This window comes from Cyanistes caeruleus, chromosome 1, assembly GCF_971803275.1.
Source record: "Cyanistes caeruleus chromosome 1, bCyaCae1.hap1.1, whole genome shotgun sequence".
NCBI classification, from domain to species: Eukaryota; Metazoa; Chordata; class Aves; order Passeriformes; family Paridae; genus Cyanistes; species Cyanistes caeruleus.
In genome coordinates, this window is record NC_141701.1 from 96,046,320 (window position 1) to 96,066,047 (window position 19,728).

The following is a 19,728-nucleotide window of genomic DNA, read 5'->3' on the forward strand; positions in this document are numbered from 1 at the left end:
GTTGTCCAATAAATGTCTTTGGCAGCTGGGGAATCTTGAAGAAGCATGAAAATCTGAGGAAGATTGTGACCAGGTCATCATTCCTTTTAGGAATTGTATTAAACAAACCACAGTTTTAAACTTCTTTTTCTCTGTTTAAATAGTGGAATTTATCTGACATTACGTATATTGCTGTATATTGTATAGTGCTGCTCAGAGAATATGTGTGCAGTGCTATTAATACTAATATGAACAATTTATGAGCATGAAAAACAAATTATTGTCATCAGGTCAATGTGTCAAAATGGCCCAATTCAGCTGTAATATAAAGAGACAGAATTTCTTAAGAGAGAAATATACATGAGGTAATATATTTCGTATACTAATTTATTTCAACAAACCATCTAATTTCTATGCACTTTATCTGTAAATAGTGTATGTTTGATTTGCTGAATATGGAAACAATTTTTTTTTAATTTTTATGCAGATAAAACTGTAGTTTGTAAATGAGAAATATCTTGGCTTTTTAGATAAAGGAGGAAGTGAGAAAGCTGCAAGAAGCTTTTCAGGTTTTGATTGACAAGGCAGATATGATGTTCTCTTTCCTTCTACACCCACCCAAATCCAGACTAAAAATCCCAGCACAACAGAACACTATTTAAAAAACTAGATGCACAAAAGTATGGTTTGTGTTTTTTCTCTTCCTCCCCTAACATCAGTATTACAAGAAGTGTGCAACCTGTGCCAGATGATTGTTCATTAAATATGGAAGAAAAAGATCAAATCTTTTACAAATACCTGATTAATACCTGAGAAACATAATCACTCTGACAGAGAGGAGGAAGACTGAGCTGAAAAAACCAGCCAATTTTTATATGTGACTGTGTGTACTTAATTGCCCTTTTTTTTTGTAATAAGTTTAATTGCATTTTTTTGGTAGTGAAAACTGTTATTATACTTATAGTAAGCAAGTATTAGTTATTTTACTACATTCGTAAAGTAATTGCTATGATGTTCATGTTATACTCTGTAAAATCTAACATTTTTTTAAATCATTAGCATCACTTGTCCTGTGCAACTATGTCTGCCATAATAAGGTAACTTCCTTAGCTCTTTGTAGATGAAGCTGATGTAAAATCTCATCTACACAGATCAGATTCTAAGACCACAAATTTCATGGACTTGTCAAATTTTTCATGGCAGCTTGACAAGTGAGAAATAGAAAGCAGCAGGGTTCTGAGCTTCACAATAAACACTCTTAGGAAGCAATATTACTAATGTACTTGCATATGTAAACCTAATTTGGTCTCAGGATTATCACCCTTGTTCTCAGAGTTGTGCTGTGTAATAACATATTGCAGTATGTGTTCCCTGGTGTGGTCTTTATCACCTTTGGTACCTGGGCTGAGGTTATAATTTTGTTGTACTTTGTATTAGTGGCTCGTGAGGTGACAGAATCGCTGGTCACGAGCCTCATCCTGTCTGCCTCCTTGTCACTGCAACACCTCTGAACCTCGGGAGCCATCTGGTGGGAACTTTAAACCATCACAACTATATTCTCCCATATCTTCCCCTTCTCTCGGCTAATTACAGCGGCATTTGGGAGCTTTGAAAAATTTGAATACTCTTGGGATGTTGAAACCAGCATGGTCCTGTTGCTAGGAACCATGAATGTGGTTCAGGTCTTGTTTAGAGGTGGGCTTTCAGTTTTATCTTTTGTTTTGATTCTTAATTGCTTTTTTTTTTTTTTTTGCTTTTTTTTTTCTTTTTTTCCCCCTTTTTACTTTATTTCAATTAATAAACTGTTCTTATCTCAACCCGTGGCTTTTGCAATCTCTTTTCCATCCCCCTGGGGAGGGGGGAGCAAGTGAGCAGCCACGTGGGAGTTAGTTGCCATCTGGATTTAAACCACAACAAAAGGTTAGACAGACTGCTGAAGCTGGATAGTTTTTCATATAGAAATGTCTAGATAAGTATGTAAGGGATCCTAGACAGGTAAATACTGAAAGTCTAGACTCCAGGCCAGGTCTTACCAGAGGGGAGAGGGAGAATCTTCTCCTTTGCCCTGCTGGTTTCACTGCTTTTGATGGAACCTGGGGTATGGTTATCTTTCTGGGCTGTGAGTGCACCTTCTGAATTATCTCCACCAGCAATCAAAGTTCTTCCCTTCATGGCTGCTCTCAATCCTCTCATGCCTGTGTTGATACAGGGAGTTTCCCCAGTCCAGGTGCAGCACTTCACATTTGGTCTTGTTGAACCTCATGAGGCTCCCATGAGCCCACTTCCAAGCTTTTCCAAGTTCTTCTGGATGGCATCTCATCCCTTGCACATGTCAACTGTAACACTCAGCCTGATGTCATCTGCAAATTTGCTGAGGGTGCACTGGTTGCTGCTGTGTCATCGACTGAGACAGTCCTTGTCTCAGTATGGACCCCTGAGGGACACCACTTCTCACTGCTCTCCGTTCAGCTCTTGACCAATACTTTCTGGATACAGCTGTCCAGCCACTTCCTTATCCACAAAACAGTCTGCACATCAAATCCATCTCTCTACAGTTAAAAGAGAAGGATTTTGTCAGGGACCATGTCAAAGGCCTTACAGAAGTCCTGACAAATGACAGCCGCAGCCCTTCCCTTTTCCACTAATGTAGTCACTCCGTCATAGAAGTCCACTAGGTTAGAAAGGCAGGACTTGGTGAAGCTGTGCTGGTTGTCCCAAATCAACTCCTTGTTTTCCATGTGCCTTAGCACAGCTCCTAGGAGGACATGTTCCAGGATCTTCCCAGGCACAGAGGTGAGGCTGGCAGGTCAGTAGTTCCCAGAGTTATCCTTTTTACCCTTTTTAAAGATGGGTACAATCCCCTTTTCCAGTCACCTGAGACTTCACCTGACTGCCATGAATTTTCAAGTATCATGGAGATTGGCTTGTCAACTGCATCAACCAATTCACTCAGGACTCTGGGATTCATCTCATCAGGTTCCATGGACTTCTGGACATGCAGGTTCCTTAGGTGGTGTCACCCCAGGACAGGTGGTCACAAGCCCAATCTTCTTTTACACTGGGAGGGACTTTGCTCTCCCAGTTCCTGCCTTGATAGGTGTGGGAAGAGAGATTTATCAGTGGGGACTGAGGAAAACAATTGGAGCTCAGCTTTCTCCTAGTTTGTTATCTTCAGTTTCCCAGTTGTTTATCAGAGGAGTACACTTTCTTTGACCTCTCTTTTTTGGCTGAAATACCTATAGAAACTCTTCTTATTCTTTCCCTTGCCAAGTTCAGCTCCAGCCAAGCCTTGGCTTTTCTGACCCCATCCCTACACAACCAGGCAGAATTCCTATTGCTGTATTTTAATATAAATCTGGGACAATAGTAGAGTACTTTATCTTGGAACTTTTGGACCAGTAGTCCAAATATACCAGGTAAGCAGATAAAGAGGTGCAGATCTAGGTGAATAGATAAAAACTCAATGACTGGCTTATTCAGTTTTGAAAGGCAATAAAACTAAACTGACATAGCTTTCAATCAATTTCTACATTTTTCTTGGCCATTTTCAGCATTTATAAAGTTGCACAGAATACTGTAATACCTACATCATCATCATCATTTGACACACATGAACTGGAGTTGAAAAACAGAGGAAAATATTTAATACCTTGTCCTATCTATTTCATCTTGCATGTTTTTTACCACTTTTTTTTTGAAGGCAAAATTAAAAAATACAAACCAAAAGTCGGCAAGAAATAAAAGCTTCCTCTAATAAAGATGTCCCTTCCCTATAATTTAAAGTGTATTTGGGATTTTTCTTTTGCTTTCAATAAAATATTCAAATATTCTATAAGGAGTTTACTTGAAAAGAAAAAAAAAAACCTGAATCTTTGAAGTATGGTGCAAATTTTTCACAGCAAAGCAGATGTGAAATTATCTGGAAAAGCAGATTCAGCACAGCTTGAAGGAAGTCTCCATCCCACTGGCTGCCTAGCAAAACACAGGAGAGGTAAGGGAGGTGTCCATCATTGCTTCCTCTGGGAGGAGGTGCCAGATTGAAAGAAAGAAACAGCATCTCTGCTCTTGTGATAGCTGAGTGACAGAGGTTTTTCTCCTAGCCTGGATAGATTTCGAATGTTTTCCCATTCAGTATCACAATGGAACCATAATTGCTCAAATAACAGGAAAGAAAAGACCATCTGTTGCTCAAAGCAAGAACAATAAAAAGCTGGCCTGGGAAGTTATAAGAGATTTAACAGAGCTCTATTTTGTTCAGCTTGTTTTGTAATCAACCTTCAGTCTCCTACCACAAGCAAGTGTCCTGCTCACCAAGGCTCTGAGCTTTTCTAGAGTCTTATGCCTTTTCCACTGCAGCAACTGTCAGCTATTCCTTGTTGACAGGAAGGGCAAAACGGAGGGACATTGTTGTAGTTCAATGAATGTAGTGCCTCAGTCTTTCCTTTTGGCTGTAGTTTTTAGGAGAAGCTCTATGCTAACTCTGGGAAATCAGCATGTGAATCCCCAGCATAGCATCTTTCATGGGAAAAAAAAAACGGAATGCATATCATGTCATGTGTTTAAGTGGAACTCTGAGTGCTTTTTCTGTATGGCATAAAAAAGAGATAACAATATTCTCATGTATGTGCAATGCACTGACCTTACTGTTCCTTCTGGGTAGCAGTCTGTATTTACTTGAGTTATCTTTGATATAAATATGGGGGTTTAAAAGCTCTCTGAGTAAAGATCTCACAGGTGATTACTGCAGACTCACAGTATAGCTCTAAAATAGAAAGCAGCATGTGACCGTTCACTCTGACTTCCACTAGCAGCAAACAGCAGCTGCAGACAAAAATAGAAGGTCGTAAGCAACCAGGATCTTTAGTTAAATATAGAAGTCACTCTCCATGACAGTAAGGACTCCAGGACAACAATGAAGTCTCTCCGATTCATTAGCGCCGAAGCATTCGTGTCAAATGCAGAGTTTGCCAGGAAGAGTCTCGGTGCTGTTGCCCATGATCTTTTTCCGCTTCTTTTTAAAGCCAGCTATTTACTGGAGCAAGGGGAAGTGATTCACGACTTGGTAGAAAACTGGCCACTTTTTGATTTTAACATGGGAAAACTTTTGGGAGCTACTCTGGACTGCCAGGAAGATCTGAGCCATAGAACATGCTCGGTGTGTTTGGAAAGCTGTCTGACAGGGCTGAGAGACTATGTGCTGAATCAGTCTTCTCCCTACATGAAAAAGTTGAAAGTGGTCGACCTGACGGGTATAAAAGATGTTGAAGTTCAGTTTTGTAAGTGCAAGAAGGCAATGGGCAGGTGGGCCAGGACACAGCTGCTCTCTAAGCTTTGTTCAGAACTGCTGGTTTACCTGCAGCAAGCACAGTGCCACCCAGGTACCTTTGAAATCAGTATCAATGTGCTAGTTGACTTGTTTGTTACAGAGAGGAACTATGAGCTGGTCGTGCAGGCTCTGTTGAAGAAATGCAGTTGTCCGCTGAAAATCTGCTGTGTGGCATTCAGATCTGACAACCTGACCTTGCAGAAATTCTTCTATATCATAAAGCTCACTGATCCCTCCTTGTTGCGCAAACTGGAAATAGTTCATAATGTTCACCTGGAAATGGAACACCTGGAAATGCTCTTCAACAGTATCCACTTCCCTGTGTTGATGTCCTTGACCTTGCCAGCACGAACGTTTAACGTGCGGAGGTTCACGGCTACAGATGAACAGATGCTTATGAACATTGGAGAAAAGATGGGTGAAATGTCACAGCTCACTGAGCTGAGCATGTCATTTTCTATCCTCACGGGAAGAATACAGAACCTTCTCAGGTAATGTGGTCATCCTGCTTACAGATACTCTGTAAAAAATGAGCACTTTGTGCCACCAGCAAGCTGGGAATCTCTGAGAGTAAGGAAAGTGAGAATCTTGCAGTGTGTGTGGGAAGGGGCAGCAGGAAGCTAGGAAAGATTATTTGCTGGGGAGAATTGGCAGCCAATGTATACCTAAAACACTTTGAAAAATGGACTGTTATGATTAGTCTTCCAGAGTCCATCTGGTGAGAATATACTTTTAGCTACCCACATAAGAGACTGGTATACCCAGACATTTTCTTATTTGAACTAATGTATTAATCAGCTTGCATTGGCCTTTGGTGCAAGTCCTGAGTGGTATTCCAAGTATTTTTTAGAGTATCTAGTGAATTTCTGTCTTCTAAAGAACAAAGACAATAAATATACTTAACCTCAGATACTGTATTTTAAGGAGGGCAGGGGAGTAAGAGATTTTAATTTGAGACTTTGATTTCAGCTGTTTGTTGTGTCTCTTGATGTCAAGACAAGAGAGATCTGATGTTTTTCTGTACTGCAAATTAAGCTGATACATGAATATTCATTATGAATTCCTGTGGAAAACTGGCAATTTGCAAAAAGTTAGCAAATTACTAGTAAGCACAATTCATATTGGAACAGCAAATAAGTTAATTGTGAGCTTTTCAGATCATCTAAAAAAAAAAAAAAAAAGGCAGATAAAATTTTCATCCAGACAAATCACCTTGGTCTAAAATTCTTTCCATACAAGAAGCCATGTTATTTAAAATTTGTTAGTAGCATACTACATATATTGATTGATGCAATTGAAGTGAACTGCAAGTTTCTAAGCTGGATCCAGCTGAACCTTGTGGCAGAAATCTCACTAAGATTAAGTATGAAAGCAATCTCTTGATTTTAATTTGTGAGAACTATTTTATATTTAATGTGAATATCTGAATATAATCTCAGTTACATCTTTCCCAACCTTCTTCATAAGAAGGTCTCTTTGCAACTCCAGAACACTACAATATGTAAACCTCTTGGGCACTTAAAAATATAGCAGAAAAAAAATCAGTTAGAAACAAAAGCAGATATCCTGTTAGAATACTGATTGGCTTTCATATTGCAATTAATCCTTCCTCAATGGAAATTATCTAAATCTCTAGAATAATAGAAGCTTTCTACAAGAAAGAGTGACCAATGCTCTTATGGTAGTAGTGATCTGCTGTTAGTTCAGCAAGTCAGACACTTGACAACACATAACTGGTTAAAAAAATAGATACACAGAATGTTAATAAATTAATCCCCATTAAAATAGCACAGTGGAGTCATGCAAAGAAAGAGATAATTAATGGAAGTAATTTCAGGAGGAAAATATACTTGCTATTTTTGGCACATGCTTCTGTTTTCAAGAGAGGTTTGAAAAAATAATGTGGTAGATGGCTGCATTCATAATGTGGCTAGATGCATGCAATCTTGTAAATGTAGTTTTCAACATTTTGTACCATAAAACTTTTTTTCTCTTTAATTCTGCAGCCCACTAAAAACTCCACTGAAGATGCTGGATGTTTCTAACTGCTCCTTGAACCATGCTGATATGGCCTTTTTAGCCAATAGCTCCCATGCCAGTCACTTGGAAGCCCTGGACCTGAGCGGTCACGATATACCTGAACTTTACCCATCAACATTCTTTAAGCTCCTCAGCCATTGCTCTTCAGTGCTCAGGAGTCTTACCCTGGAGGACTGTAATATCCAAGACATTCATGTCAACATGTTGATTTTAGGTTTAAGCCCATGTCAGAAACTAGAGGAGTTTAAGTTTATTGGAAATCCACTGTCATCCCAAGCACTTAAACACCTTTTCACATTTCTCTGTGAACTGCCGATGCTGAAAAATGTGGAGTTCCCAGTTCCAAGGGATTGCTACCCTGTTGGCATCACCTACCCCATTGATGATGCCAGTCTTTGCAGATTTGATCACCAAAAATATGAAAGGGTAGCAGAGGAGCTTAACTTCATTTTACTCCAAGCAAATAGAGAGGATGTGAAGGCTTCAACGCCGCTCTTTGGGAGTTATGATGCAGCTGTTCAGGAGACAAACAATGAACTGGGAGCTTACTTGATCAAGTCCTTCAAAGAGACTTTAGAGAAGTTCACTACTTCATTTAACAAAATGAGTTAAATCTGTAGAATTCTTAAGTGGTGATAAGATGATCTGCCAAATCAGAACTTAAAATAGTCTTTTCTAGAACTGCACCTTCAGTCATCAGTTGTGAATTTTCTTTAATTTTTCGTCTGAGTTTACTATTGTTTGAATAGCCTCTAATCACCTGAGGTACTGTAACTCATGCTGTATCTATTGCATACACCTTACACAAGCGCTACTTGCTCGCAAAAGAGGAGAGGACACTCAATAGCGCATTATTTTATACAAAGTTACTTTTTATCAGTAAATCAAATAGGTGTTCAAGCTTGGCTGATTTCTTATGCAGGTTCCCTTAGATTTGTCAGCTGGTCTGGTAGCCCTGCAGAACAAACAGGGAAGTCCTTTCCCAAGTCCAGCAGGATGTTCAAAAGATTGTGCACATGTCCTCATGTGTAGCTGCCTAAACATATTTTTTTTTTTTTCTGCTCATGACCTGAATTCACGAGTCTGTGTTTTATGCAGTATGTTCCTAATAATGGAGGATGTGTAACGGCCTTCATATCCCTGTGCCTCTTTCTTCTGCAGAGGCAAGCACAATAGAAAGAATTTGTCTTATACATTGCCCTTGGTGAGGAGTAAAATTCCATACAGAGGAGGCAGCAAACCAAATGGTTGGCTGGCAGCAGGGGATCTCATCCCACCTACCCAGCAATATTAAGCAGTCTGTGGGGTCTCTGCTGATGTTCTTGCAATGTATATTTTAGAAAGGCGGACCAGGGCAGTGCTGCCCAGCCATGCCTCTCATGTCAGCTAGACAGTGCCTCAGGATACTCCCTTCCTGGAATTAGTTTCATGGCTGGCAGGGTACACCCTGCTGCTTTCAGCTGTTTTAAAGAAAGTCTAGGACTGTGGTAATACTGAAAAAAAGACTAGTGTTGAAAAGACATGAAAAAAATTAATCCGATGCCAATTTATAAAATGTAGAAAAGAGACAAGGCTGGTTGCTGAATAACTTGATGTTCACCTGTGTAAAACACTGCTGGCCTTCTATCAGGACTGTGTGTTCTCTACAGACTACTTTAGCTTCTCAACCACTATCAGGAAAAATCACATTTATTTGTCAAGCTTTAATACAAGGAAGGTATTAGAGTGACAGAGTAAACAGTACCCCAGACTTCACACACATTGGGGCATAGGTAAAGGTGCCTGGATGTCAGGACAGTAAAGGCCACAAGACACACATCTGGGGAGAGTACTGTAATTGGGCCCTGAGAGGTAAACAAGTGCTAGGTAATTAAAAAAAAAAAAAAAAACAACAAAAAACCCCAAAAAACCCTCAGGTTAATGCACAATATTCTGCCATTAAATATACTTTAACGGTTCATGAAAACTTGATCAAACAGGACTGAAAGTGAATGTCTGTAACAGTAGCTGAAAGTGTCATTGTAATATTGAGGATTATCATTAAGGACTGTTTATTTGAAATAATACTGGACCTCATCATCTGAGGATAAGGAAAAAACTTTCTGCATTTAGGCAGTGCTGATTTGTCAAGCTTTCTGTTTATCTACAGTAGGAATATGCAAGAAACTCTTAACCTAATTTATTTAAAAAAATCCCCCAAAACCCCAAAAATTGATGGAAAGTGTACTAAGCAGAGCTTACAGGTTCCACAGCATGCATTTAAATGATTTTTTTCATGTCAGCTTGCATTCTAACATGTTTTATTGATTAAACATATGATGGTAAAATTGAAAGTGAATGGTCATGACCTGTTTATGTTTACAGAGCACTTAAAAAATAAAAAGGTAATCTAAGTTGCTAAGCTAAGGAGCTGTGAATAGTAAAGGACAGAATTGGGTTCCATATGACCTTGCTTATATTTGGACAGAATTCCACATCATCCTTCATCCTTGCCTCTACCTTTTCTTCCCTCTGACCTTGCCATTCTTTCCATCCCAGACTTGACCCATGATTTCTCTGTCAGACGCCAGTTACTTGAATTTTGCTATGCCAAAAGTCTACCTCTCTGGGATGAGTAGTGGCACTTTTGCCGGGAGAGGACACTACTATTGGTGCAAAAGTGTAGTGATTCTTCCCCACTCCAATCTAACAGGTTGTACCTGGAGGTGAAGGCTGGCCATTTTGGAACATGCTGCTCCAAGCTACAAGAGTTGGTCCTTGCTTTCTTTGAAAGGCAACACAAAATAGACAGCTCTTATTTCAGAATAATTAGATGACTTATAAAGTCTGGTGTCTATGTAGCTCTACTTCTGTTTTCTTCTTGCCATAGTTCACTCCTTTGCTTTATTTCCTCCTTTTTCTGAACCCCACAAACTCCTGCCTTTCTTCCATTTTCAGTCTCATGTCTATATGCTGGCTCCTGGGCTAGCAGAAGTACATAGCTTTTGTTTTGGTGCAAAGTGAGGATCGCCACTATTACTATTTTAGAGCTTGAACTCTCAGATATCCCACCTTCTTCTCTTTAGTTTCTTTCTTGATTATGGTTGATATCATTGGTTTTAAATACAGGTCAAGCTTTAGCATTTTGGTGTTTGCCTGAATTACTGCACCAAGGATTTCTGCCCTCTCAGGAGGTTTCCTGCATGTCTTCTGCCCCAGCAGTGTGATTATAGTTTGGACCTGGTCTTTTTTCCTTTTTCCATGTGTGTGGTACTTGGAATGAAGCTATTGGAGAGGGAGGATTAATGCTATGATGACCTAGCCATATAAAGCTACCTCATACTTTGCAAGTACAGATACTGATTCAGTCCTGTCTGGTGTTCCCTTTTCTTTCTTATGGGACTACTGTCAGCTTCACTGGGTTCAGACCTGAGTGGATCCAAGTCCAGTTGCACTGTCTATCCAGAAAGCTGTCTAAAACTGTAATACATACTACCTTGAGGTGGAGACAGTCTTCTATGCTCTTCTAAGTCTTCTAAGGTAAGGCTGCCCTGACAGAGACAGGACAGGAGTTACCACAACAGTGAAACCACACAGCTGTCGATAGAGTGAAGATGTCTGATGTGTTGTGAATGGAGTTGTAGTCCCACCTACCACATCTGCTTGTGATGTTCCTTTAAGTGTCTGAAGAAGAATACTCTAAGTGCCTTGAGGTTTATTTTTGAAAGACACAGAAGAGATGCATGAAGAAAAAACCCTGAAAAACAAAACCAGGAAAAAACCAAAACCATTCTCACCATATTCAAGCAAATGTTCTAAACACAAAATGCAATAATGCATATCACAGAGAAGCTAAAGGCTGAATTTTAAGTTCCAATATAAAGAAAAAGACTGTTAAATTTTTATTTTATTCACCGTGCTTTATTCAGTACCCTGTTTTATTCACATTTATGTGTTTTATTTATACAATTATTTATTGTATTTTTTATTCATTACCATATTTTAATTTCATTTACTGGGACATATTTTGTTCCAGTTGCTTTCAAATCTTTCTCTCTTGCAGGGTTAGAATTGCCAGAAGAACTTTCTGCTGTTAAAATTGCTAAACTCCTCTATTCAGTAACTGCACTGCATTCAGTGAAATACCTAGTACATAGGAAATAAATTTTCTCCTTTGACAAACTTCATGAAGATGAAGAACAGGTAAGAAGTCTTTATAAATTACCTTTGCTACATCTGATCTCTTCATAATTTAAGTCTCATATTACATTTCAGCCACACACAGAGCAGTTGAAAAAAGCAACAGGAAAAAAAGATGATAGTAAGATTTTTACTGTGGAAGAAGCAGCACAGCAGCAATGGACTTGGAGACAGCTCTCTCAACAACATAAAAGCCTATCAATAGAAAAAGGCAAATAAACACTACTCTTGCAAGAAAGGTGTCATACATAAAACTGAAACAAGCTTCCCAATATAGTCCTACACCTTTTAAATTAATATTCCAAAACTCAAAGGTTATGGAGTACAGGTCAATTCTCCTGAACATGTATGAACTTTTGCTTACAAAGCTCCTCTTTCTCTCCTTAAAATATGCATCAGTCAACGACAGAGCAGGACTGTATGAACTACCTTAAAAAGAAATAAGGGAAGGAACATTGTACCTGATGCTTCTCTCCATACTGCCTTCAAGTAAAAGTACCCAGTGTGAAATTATTGTGTGTAGGATAAATTTATGACAAAAGTTTAATACCTGTTTCAACGAATGTGTGGCCAGAGATTCAAAGCTGCCTCTGGTTAATCCTAAAAACAGCAATTGTGAGCATTATTTGGAAGGGTTTTTTTTAACAGTCTTATGCAGTCTTTACTTTTGAAGAAAACACGTTGGATGTGACTGATGATAGCATTAGTTTTTAAAAGTCTTTCAATAGTACCCAGCATGGCCTTCTCTATCATTCTTCCAGGTACTAAGGTTAAAGATAGTTAGCTATCTTTAACTGTATTAAACTGTATAAAACTCTTTAAGGTACAGCTGCACTGATATTGCTTAATTTTACCCAAGGAATTTTTACAAAATAATCCTAAAGATAGTTTAAATCTCAAGTAGAATAAGCAGATTTTATGCAACGTAGGATCACAGGATTTTAAGGGGAACACCACTTGTCTGTTCAGAAAAAAGATAAATTATTTCTCTTTGTGGAAGGTGAGCAAATCTCCACCTTGTATCCAACTTTGAAATATTTTAAATTCCAGAACTGAGAATATTTAAACATCTAAAGGCACATATCTCTTCTGGGAATTCATAATGAAGGTAGTGGTAATTTTTTTTTCTTCCTTCTCAATCTTTCATTCAGAAGGGCTTTTTTGCAACTATTGCCACTGTTGTGAACTGTGGAAAACCATGCACTGAGCTGCTGCCTTTTCCATGCTTTTCTTCACTGAAGGTTTCTCTTAGCCTGAGATCCAAAGTACAACATTGGTTTTACTTGTTAGAGTTTTATTTGTTTGCTGTAGAAGTTTTTACAGACTGAAAGACAACCTTGGCTATGCTTCTCGTTATTTCACTTTTTATTCTGAACACCAGCTAACCTGCTTCTAATACAGCAGAACTATAAGCTTTGTTAATGCTTAATAAAAGCTGTATTTCTATTTTTTTGTTTGTTTCTTTTTGTTTTCTGCAGTGGTTTGATATTTTGGCTCTGTTTCCCATTGCAAGCTTGGAATGGAAACAAGCTATTCCCTTGGCTCCATTTCCCCAGAGGTTCCTCCTTGTGCAAAAGAGCCTGTGCTTGGAAGGGCTCCCGACTTTCTGCACTGTTCACTGCTGCTGCTTCCCAGCTCCCTGTGTCCAATACAAGTGCAGAGCAAGCACTTGAGTGCTTTTCATGCATCACTGGCCAAGATACACAGTGGCAGAGCACATTTTGGAAGGCAAAAAGTGTGCTTGTCATTGATACATGACCTACTTTGAAAAACACCCCTTGGCACCACACACTTCTTTTGTGTGTGGTCAGCATTGATCCTCACTCATTGAGTTCTTATTCTCTTTCATAAACCAACATAAAGTCCTGTTTCCACTTTGTGTCTTTCAAAGTGCTTTTGGAGCTGGTTTCTGCAGAAGTTTGATATTTTGGTGTGGTGTATCTCGGGGCAGTCGTTCACCAGCGCAGCATGTGCATTGAAGCACATTGATGTGGCCTCACCACAGCATGACTCCTGCATGAAGTTCTTTAAATATTTAAGTCCAGTGATTCTACTCAGTTTTTAAAGAAATATGCAGTGAGGCTTGGCCACTTCCTCTATTGTGATGTTGTGCTCTATGGTAACTCAAGACTAGGTTCATAATGCCTGATTCCTGGATATCAGAAGAGAACATGTTCAAAATCTGGCTCCTCAGCACGGGGGAAACAAAAATTAACTTGTAAGTATTTCCTTACATTATTTCTGGGCTAAATTTATTTACTCCCTTTTTATTTTTATTTATTTATTTATTTTTAATATTTTACAGTAGGGGGGAGAGCTGAAAGTTTATATATTCATTGTGTAACTGTTGCCTGTACAGATGAGAAATGTGGGTGGAATAATGCATGAGGTTTTAGCATTGAAGCTCAGGAAGATGGTGGACATTTATTCCAAGCCAGTAACTTAAATGGGTCAGATGATTTTAAGTCAGTGGTGTTAATGGTCTTACCTGAAAGCACTACCATGTAGAACATAATACAGCAGAGGCTGCTGAACCACATACTTTGATCTGATTTTATTACACTACAGCTTACCTTTATGCTATTTATGTTCAGAAATACTCATTTAATGGAAAAATTTAAATACATACATTTCAGTTACTTTTCAGTTAACTTTTCAATACTTAGAGACTTAAATAATTAAATAATATAAAATAAATAAAATAATAAATAAAAGAAATAATACATTATAATAAAAAATACATTTTATTATAGATAATATATTTTATTAAAACAAATAATAGTAAATAAAGTAAATAAATACAATAATTAAATAATAAATATATGTTAATTTTTTTTCTCTGTGTATTTCAGTTGCCATCAAATTGGTTTCAGCTGAGCCTGAGATTCAGTCCAGTGGAGCTCCCAATAGAAAAGCACATGTTCTTGTTCTTGAGCCTGTTTCTGTGAACACAGTCCAGGTTAACCTCCCCTTCTCCTATCTCCATTAGATTAACCTATTTATGCTAAGCCCATTTTGATAAAACCAGGCAAGGGAGTGGCTGCATATTTAGCTGGCCTGGTAGATTTGGAAGAAAATGTAAACCAGTGTAATCTCTTTTTGCCTTCCCAGAGCTACAGGCACCATGCACAAGGAATGAAAAGCTCCTCAACCAGTGTTTATCTCCAACACACATGGGAATCAGGAAACCCTCTGAAGAATAAAATACCCCACTTTCCTCACTGTACTTTGACTGTATTAGAAAAACCCCCTACCTTGCATCAGTCCTGCTTGATCCTCCTGTTCCTGGGGCATCTCTGAACACCTGAAGAGGAAGCATGGAACAACACCCCTGCTCTGCTGAGGTCAGAACTTCTTTTGAACAATTTGGCTGGGGCCCAGCTTCTTTCTTAATTGCAGAGAGGGGCCAGTTAACATGCTGCATGGCCTCCCCTGGGTGGGAGAGCAGAGAAGAGGAGCTGAGGAGACCTCAACAGGCAGCTTGGGTACGTCATGATACCACACCTGACCAAAACTGCAGTGACTTCTGAGTTCTTTTGGCTCTTACAGTCAGGAAAGCCTTGATTTTCTTCCACATCCTTTGTTTTGGGAATGTACAAATGTAAGTGTACAAAATTGCCAGCAAAAGGCAGAGTCGTGGAGGGCTTTGAAGGATCTTTTAAGTGAAGACAAGAAATTTGAAAGAAACAACTGTAGGCAATAGGATTTTCTTAATGTGATGAGATGGTGGGGGTGCCTGGCACCGATGGCAAAAGTGTTTATGGTGAATTGAGTTAATAGAGGATGTGACAGAATGAGAACTCTATCTGCATGGACAGTCACACCTCAGGCAAGGGGAGAGGAAGGCACGAAAAAGATCAACACTTTGATTTGTGAGCTTAAAGATGAGCTTAAATTTGTAAGTGGGATTTTGGAAACCGAAATTGCCACTTTTACATCAGATCTGTCCTGTTGTTACCTGTGTTATTGAAAGAGATGGCTTTATAAGTAATTGTTTAATCACTGTATATGATTCATTCTGCCGTTTCTTTGCAGGCGACTGCAGGAATGGCATTTCAGGCTGTTACCACGGGGTGTCTCTCCCTGGCAGAGCATGGCATCCTTTCTGCTCTGACCCACATCCTCTCCCCGCCGATAATTACTTTCTCTTATCTGGTGAAGAAAATTCTCTTCAAAGGATTTCTTTGATTAAGGAAATTCATTAATATGATGTCTAGATAATGCTTTCCTGCTTAAGTCTCCTCACTTACTGTTTGAACAGCACACTATTCCATAGTTTCTTAAGGAAGATCAGCATCTTTGGAGTTTAATGGAAGCTCTACTATCAATCAATTAACATTTTTTAGGTTACAGGAAAAAAATATTTGAGGAAAGTAAATCTATGTGTTATTATTGCAGAAAACACCCCTGCCCATCTCTTACACATGTGGATGTAATCCTTGGGAGTGTTTACCTGAAGAACAATCTCCCACTTGGACTTTCTGGGCTCATCTCGCAAACTGTCATATTTGTACTCAGCAAAAAGGACAAATCGAAGAGATGCTGAGGAAATTAAGGTCCTCTAGACGCTACGAGCAGCAGCTAAAAGGTGTGATTGTGAGCATTTCCCACCAGATGGCTCCCGAGGTTCAGGGGTGATGCAGTGCCAAGCACACAGACAGGATGGGGTTCGTGACCAGCGATTCTATCGCGCCATAAGCCACTCCTGCAATGAACAGCAGAGTTGTAACTTCAGCCCAGACCCCACTGACAATCAGCACCAGCACAGAGAACATGTGCATGAAGAACAGTGTTCTGTATTGCGCCTGTGGGCACACATGCAGGGAACAAATGAAACTACATGGTGACCAGCAACAATTAAACCAGTTCAACGGTTCCTTAAAGTAATTTGTTTTAGCAAGCTCTGATCAGATCTGTTATCTCAGTCCTCCGGGCGCTAAATTGGGCACCAAAAATACCTCTTGTGGTTTAACCCCAGCCAGCAAGTACGAGCCATGCAGCTGCTGCCTCGTTACCCTCACCCCAGTGGAAAGAGAATTGCAAAGAGACAAAGCTCATGGGTTGAGATGAGAGCAATTTAATAATTGAAACAAAATAAAATATACTACTGCTTCTACTGACAATTGTAATGGAAAAGAGAGACAAGGAGCAATAAAACCTAATTGAAACGAGTGATGCACAACACCATTGCTCACCACCTACTGACTGAGTCCCAACCCCCCTCCCAGCAGCAATTGGCCCCTCCCAGCCAACTTCCCCCAGTTTAAAAACTGCACTTGATGTTCTGTGGTCTGGAATATCCCTCTGGCCAGTTTGGGTCAGCTGTCCTGGCCATGCTCCCTCCCTTGTGCAGCTCCTCACTGGCAGAGCACAGGAAGCTGAAAAGCCCCTGGCTCAGGGTAAGCACTGCTGAGCAATGACTGAGCCATTGGTGTGTTATCAGCATCAATCTCACATTCAATCCAAAGCACAGCACTGCTTCACCTAAGAAGAAAATTAACTCTATCCCGGCTGAATCCAGGACAGATCCTTTTATTTATTTATTCCAGAAAGGAAGAAATATGACAAGGAATCTGTTAAAGGAAATTTATTCATTTAAGAAATGAACTTTCTGTCTCAAACTATGAACCCAGCTTTCATCACAAACTCAGTCATAGGCTTTATTCATAAATAAATGAATCAGTCATAATTCTTTATTCAGAATTAGAATAGCAGCATTATGAAGAGTGGACAAAAAGTTAACAGTGATGGTTCTGATAGAGGAAGAGTTGGGACATACATATAGAAGACAGAGCACATTTGAAATACTAATACTTGGAGGTAGTACTATCTTTTAAAAGTAGTTGCCTAATTTACAGTGTAAACAGTTTTTTTGTTAAATATTTAGGATTATTTTTTCCCCCAACATTAAGCACTTTTGGGGAACTTTAATTATGTAATATTAAAATTGTTTTTTTTCTGGGTTTTTCTGTTTGGAGTTGGTTTTGAAATTCACATTTAATTGAACCCTTAGTATATGATTAAGGTAAATGACACTCTTGCAACAGCAGTGCAAAAAACCCTACCTTTGATGTGTTCAACACTGGCTTTACTGTGAACTTGAAATCTTGGTCTGAGTTTTGGGCTGGGGGAGATTTCATATTTTCTGGTAGGTCTCACTTCCTCTAGTGCAGCATTGTACTATGCCTGTTAAGATCAAGCAGTAAATTCCACCTGAAATCACTGGGTTGCAACTCAGTAGCTGATACGGTAGTTGGAAATGGCAAGTGTGATGTGGGCCAGTGGTACAGTACCTGCTGTCCTGTCATCCACTTACATCCTTCCTCTGATTTAGAAATCTCTGGAGACAATGACAAAGATAGCTCACCTTTGGAATATTTTATATCTGCGTCTACCTATAAATAGCTGCCTATGTCAGTTAATCTAGATTATTTAAAGCACTTTTGCTTATCTATATTATTTGTTCACTCCCCTTACATGGAAAGATTTTATGAAGGGCTATCTATTCTGTAAAGTGAAGTTTTTGATGTACAAAGCCTTTCATAAAAAGTAAACATTTGAAAAGATAATATTTCCTTTCTTCTATCATTTATACTTTCATTTGAGAATTGATATTATTTCATGTTAACTAATGCATAAACATATACACTTTACTTTTCTTAATAATAGGAATTTGCTTAAAATTCAAGTTGGTTCTCTGTGAATCAGAGATTGAGCACACCTGTCCCTGCAGCCTACACAGCTGTTTGATATAGGGCAAAGATAGTGAGTGCTACCAGGATAAATCATCAACCCACTCTTCCCACCTGTGTCCTGTTATTATTTTTCTCCTTCCCCAGATGTTTGAGAAATATAATTTTTTTTCACATGAGAGCTACAGTCACTTGTCACACTGAGATACTCCCTGTCATTTGAGGTCAGCAGAACCTAAGCAGATGCTCTCCTTTCTGCAAGTGCAATAAACTCAAATAAACCTTTAATTGATGCACTCGTAAATGCAAACAGTAGTTTCATTCCTTTGTGGGGGAAATAATTGCTCTCCTTTACTGAGATCATTTGAAGGGAATCCCAAGACATGAAATAGTCAAACAGTGAGACAACCTTTGTGAATGGACACATTTGCAAACCCTGGACAGATTTATGAAAGAGATAGAAAACACAAGCAATGGTGTCTCTAAAACACCACCTTTCTTTCCTCCCTTCTCCTTTCTAAACGGCAGTGGCAATCAGTGATCAGCTCTTCAGGCACGCTGCCAACAAATTATCTCCAGATTTCTCATTAATAAGTGAAAGCATTTACTGTGCATTTCTTCCCAGTCAGGAGTAAGGGAGGTAGTACTAATAAAGTGAATGTATGATGAATGGGGAGCTCTCTGGGTCTTCTCCTCAAGTAATGGAAGCTGAGGCTCTGCACCATGGCACTCTGAGGGAAATTGGTGTAGTAGAACTGCACGAGGCAATGTTTGTGCTTGCTTTCACATTTTATGCAATTTGTAGCAAATGCTGTGAGATGTGTCAGTGAAAGAGGTGTGAGTGTTCTGTGCATGAACTGGGGTTGCCTTGGGCCTGTAAAGATGACAAGATTAAAATAGGATGATTTGTTATGTTAGGAAGATGTGTGAATATAGATGTGTGCAATAGCAGGTTGAACTCAGCCTTAATGAAAACATGTTTTGACTTATTTTTTTATTTTTGATTTTACTTTAGAGGGACAACTATACTAAGAATTAGGACTGGATAATTAGAAACAAATGAATTAGCACTCAGTTTGTGCCACCAAATAACATTCTATTTACCATAGTAATATCTTCCATTTCATATAATGCTGCATTTTCCCATGGAATGGAGATTTATGGAATTTCTCATTTAAGAAGTGTTTTAGGATCTGATTTGCTCAGTCTTTGCTCAGTCATTCATGCACCTGGGAAGGACAATTAGTCTTTTTTCATGTTAGGAGATGCTGGTTCAGATCTGCACTGATCAGAGTCCACCTGTGGAATCAGATATCCTGTGCTCAGACTGAACTCGAAGAGGCTTTGCTGCTTTCTCTTGCAGTAGGTTTATGTTGCTATCTCACCAATCTCCGTGGAGTCAGCTGAGTTCCGATGGTTATAAAGTGATCCTTGAATGTTCCTTCAGATAAATGTCAGCCTTCAGCTCTGTATGATTTTGTATGCAAATAAATTCTAACAGTGTTATTATTT

The 19,728-nt window shown here is 39.1% G+C and overlaps 1 protein-coding gene and 1 long non-coding RNA gene across 2 annotated transcripts; both read left to right on the forward strand.

Moving 5' to 3' along the window:
• Positions 1–4,410: 4,410 nt before the first annotated feature.
• Positions 4,411–9,244, forward strand: LRRC14B (leucine rich repeat containing 14B). The gene is made up of 2 exons (XM_023919581.2): positions 4,411–5,796; positions 7,312–9,244. Exons 1-2 carry the CDS (start codon positions 4,892–4,894, stop codon positions 7,955–7,957), a joined length of 1,551 nt encoding a protein of 516 aa, XP_023775349.2. The 5' UTR covers positions 4,411–4,891; the 3' UTR covers positions 7,958–9,244.
• A 3,758-nt stretch (positions 9,245–13,002) lies between these two features.
• LOC147655758 (uncharacterized) lies at positions 13,003–18,520 on the forward strand. The gene is made up of 3 exons (XR_015274347.1): positions 13,003–13,742; positions 14,636–15,125; positions 15,923–18,520. It is a non-coding gene; the product is annotated as an uncharacterized LOC147655758 (long non-coding RNA).
• Positions 18,521–19,728: the final 1,208 nt, after the last annotated feature.

What these genes read in the sequence shown, in the direction of transcription:
- LRRC14B (XM_023919581.2), top strand. Translation starts at nt 4,892, where the DNA reads ATGAAGTCTCTCCGATTCATTAGCGCCGAAGCATTCGTGTCAAATGCA. An exon ending in AGAATACAGAACCTTCTCAG is followed by an intron (nt 5,797 to 7,311) that starts GTAATGTGGTCA and finishes TTAATTCTGCAG; the next exon opens with CCCACTAAAAACTCCACTGA.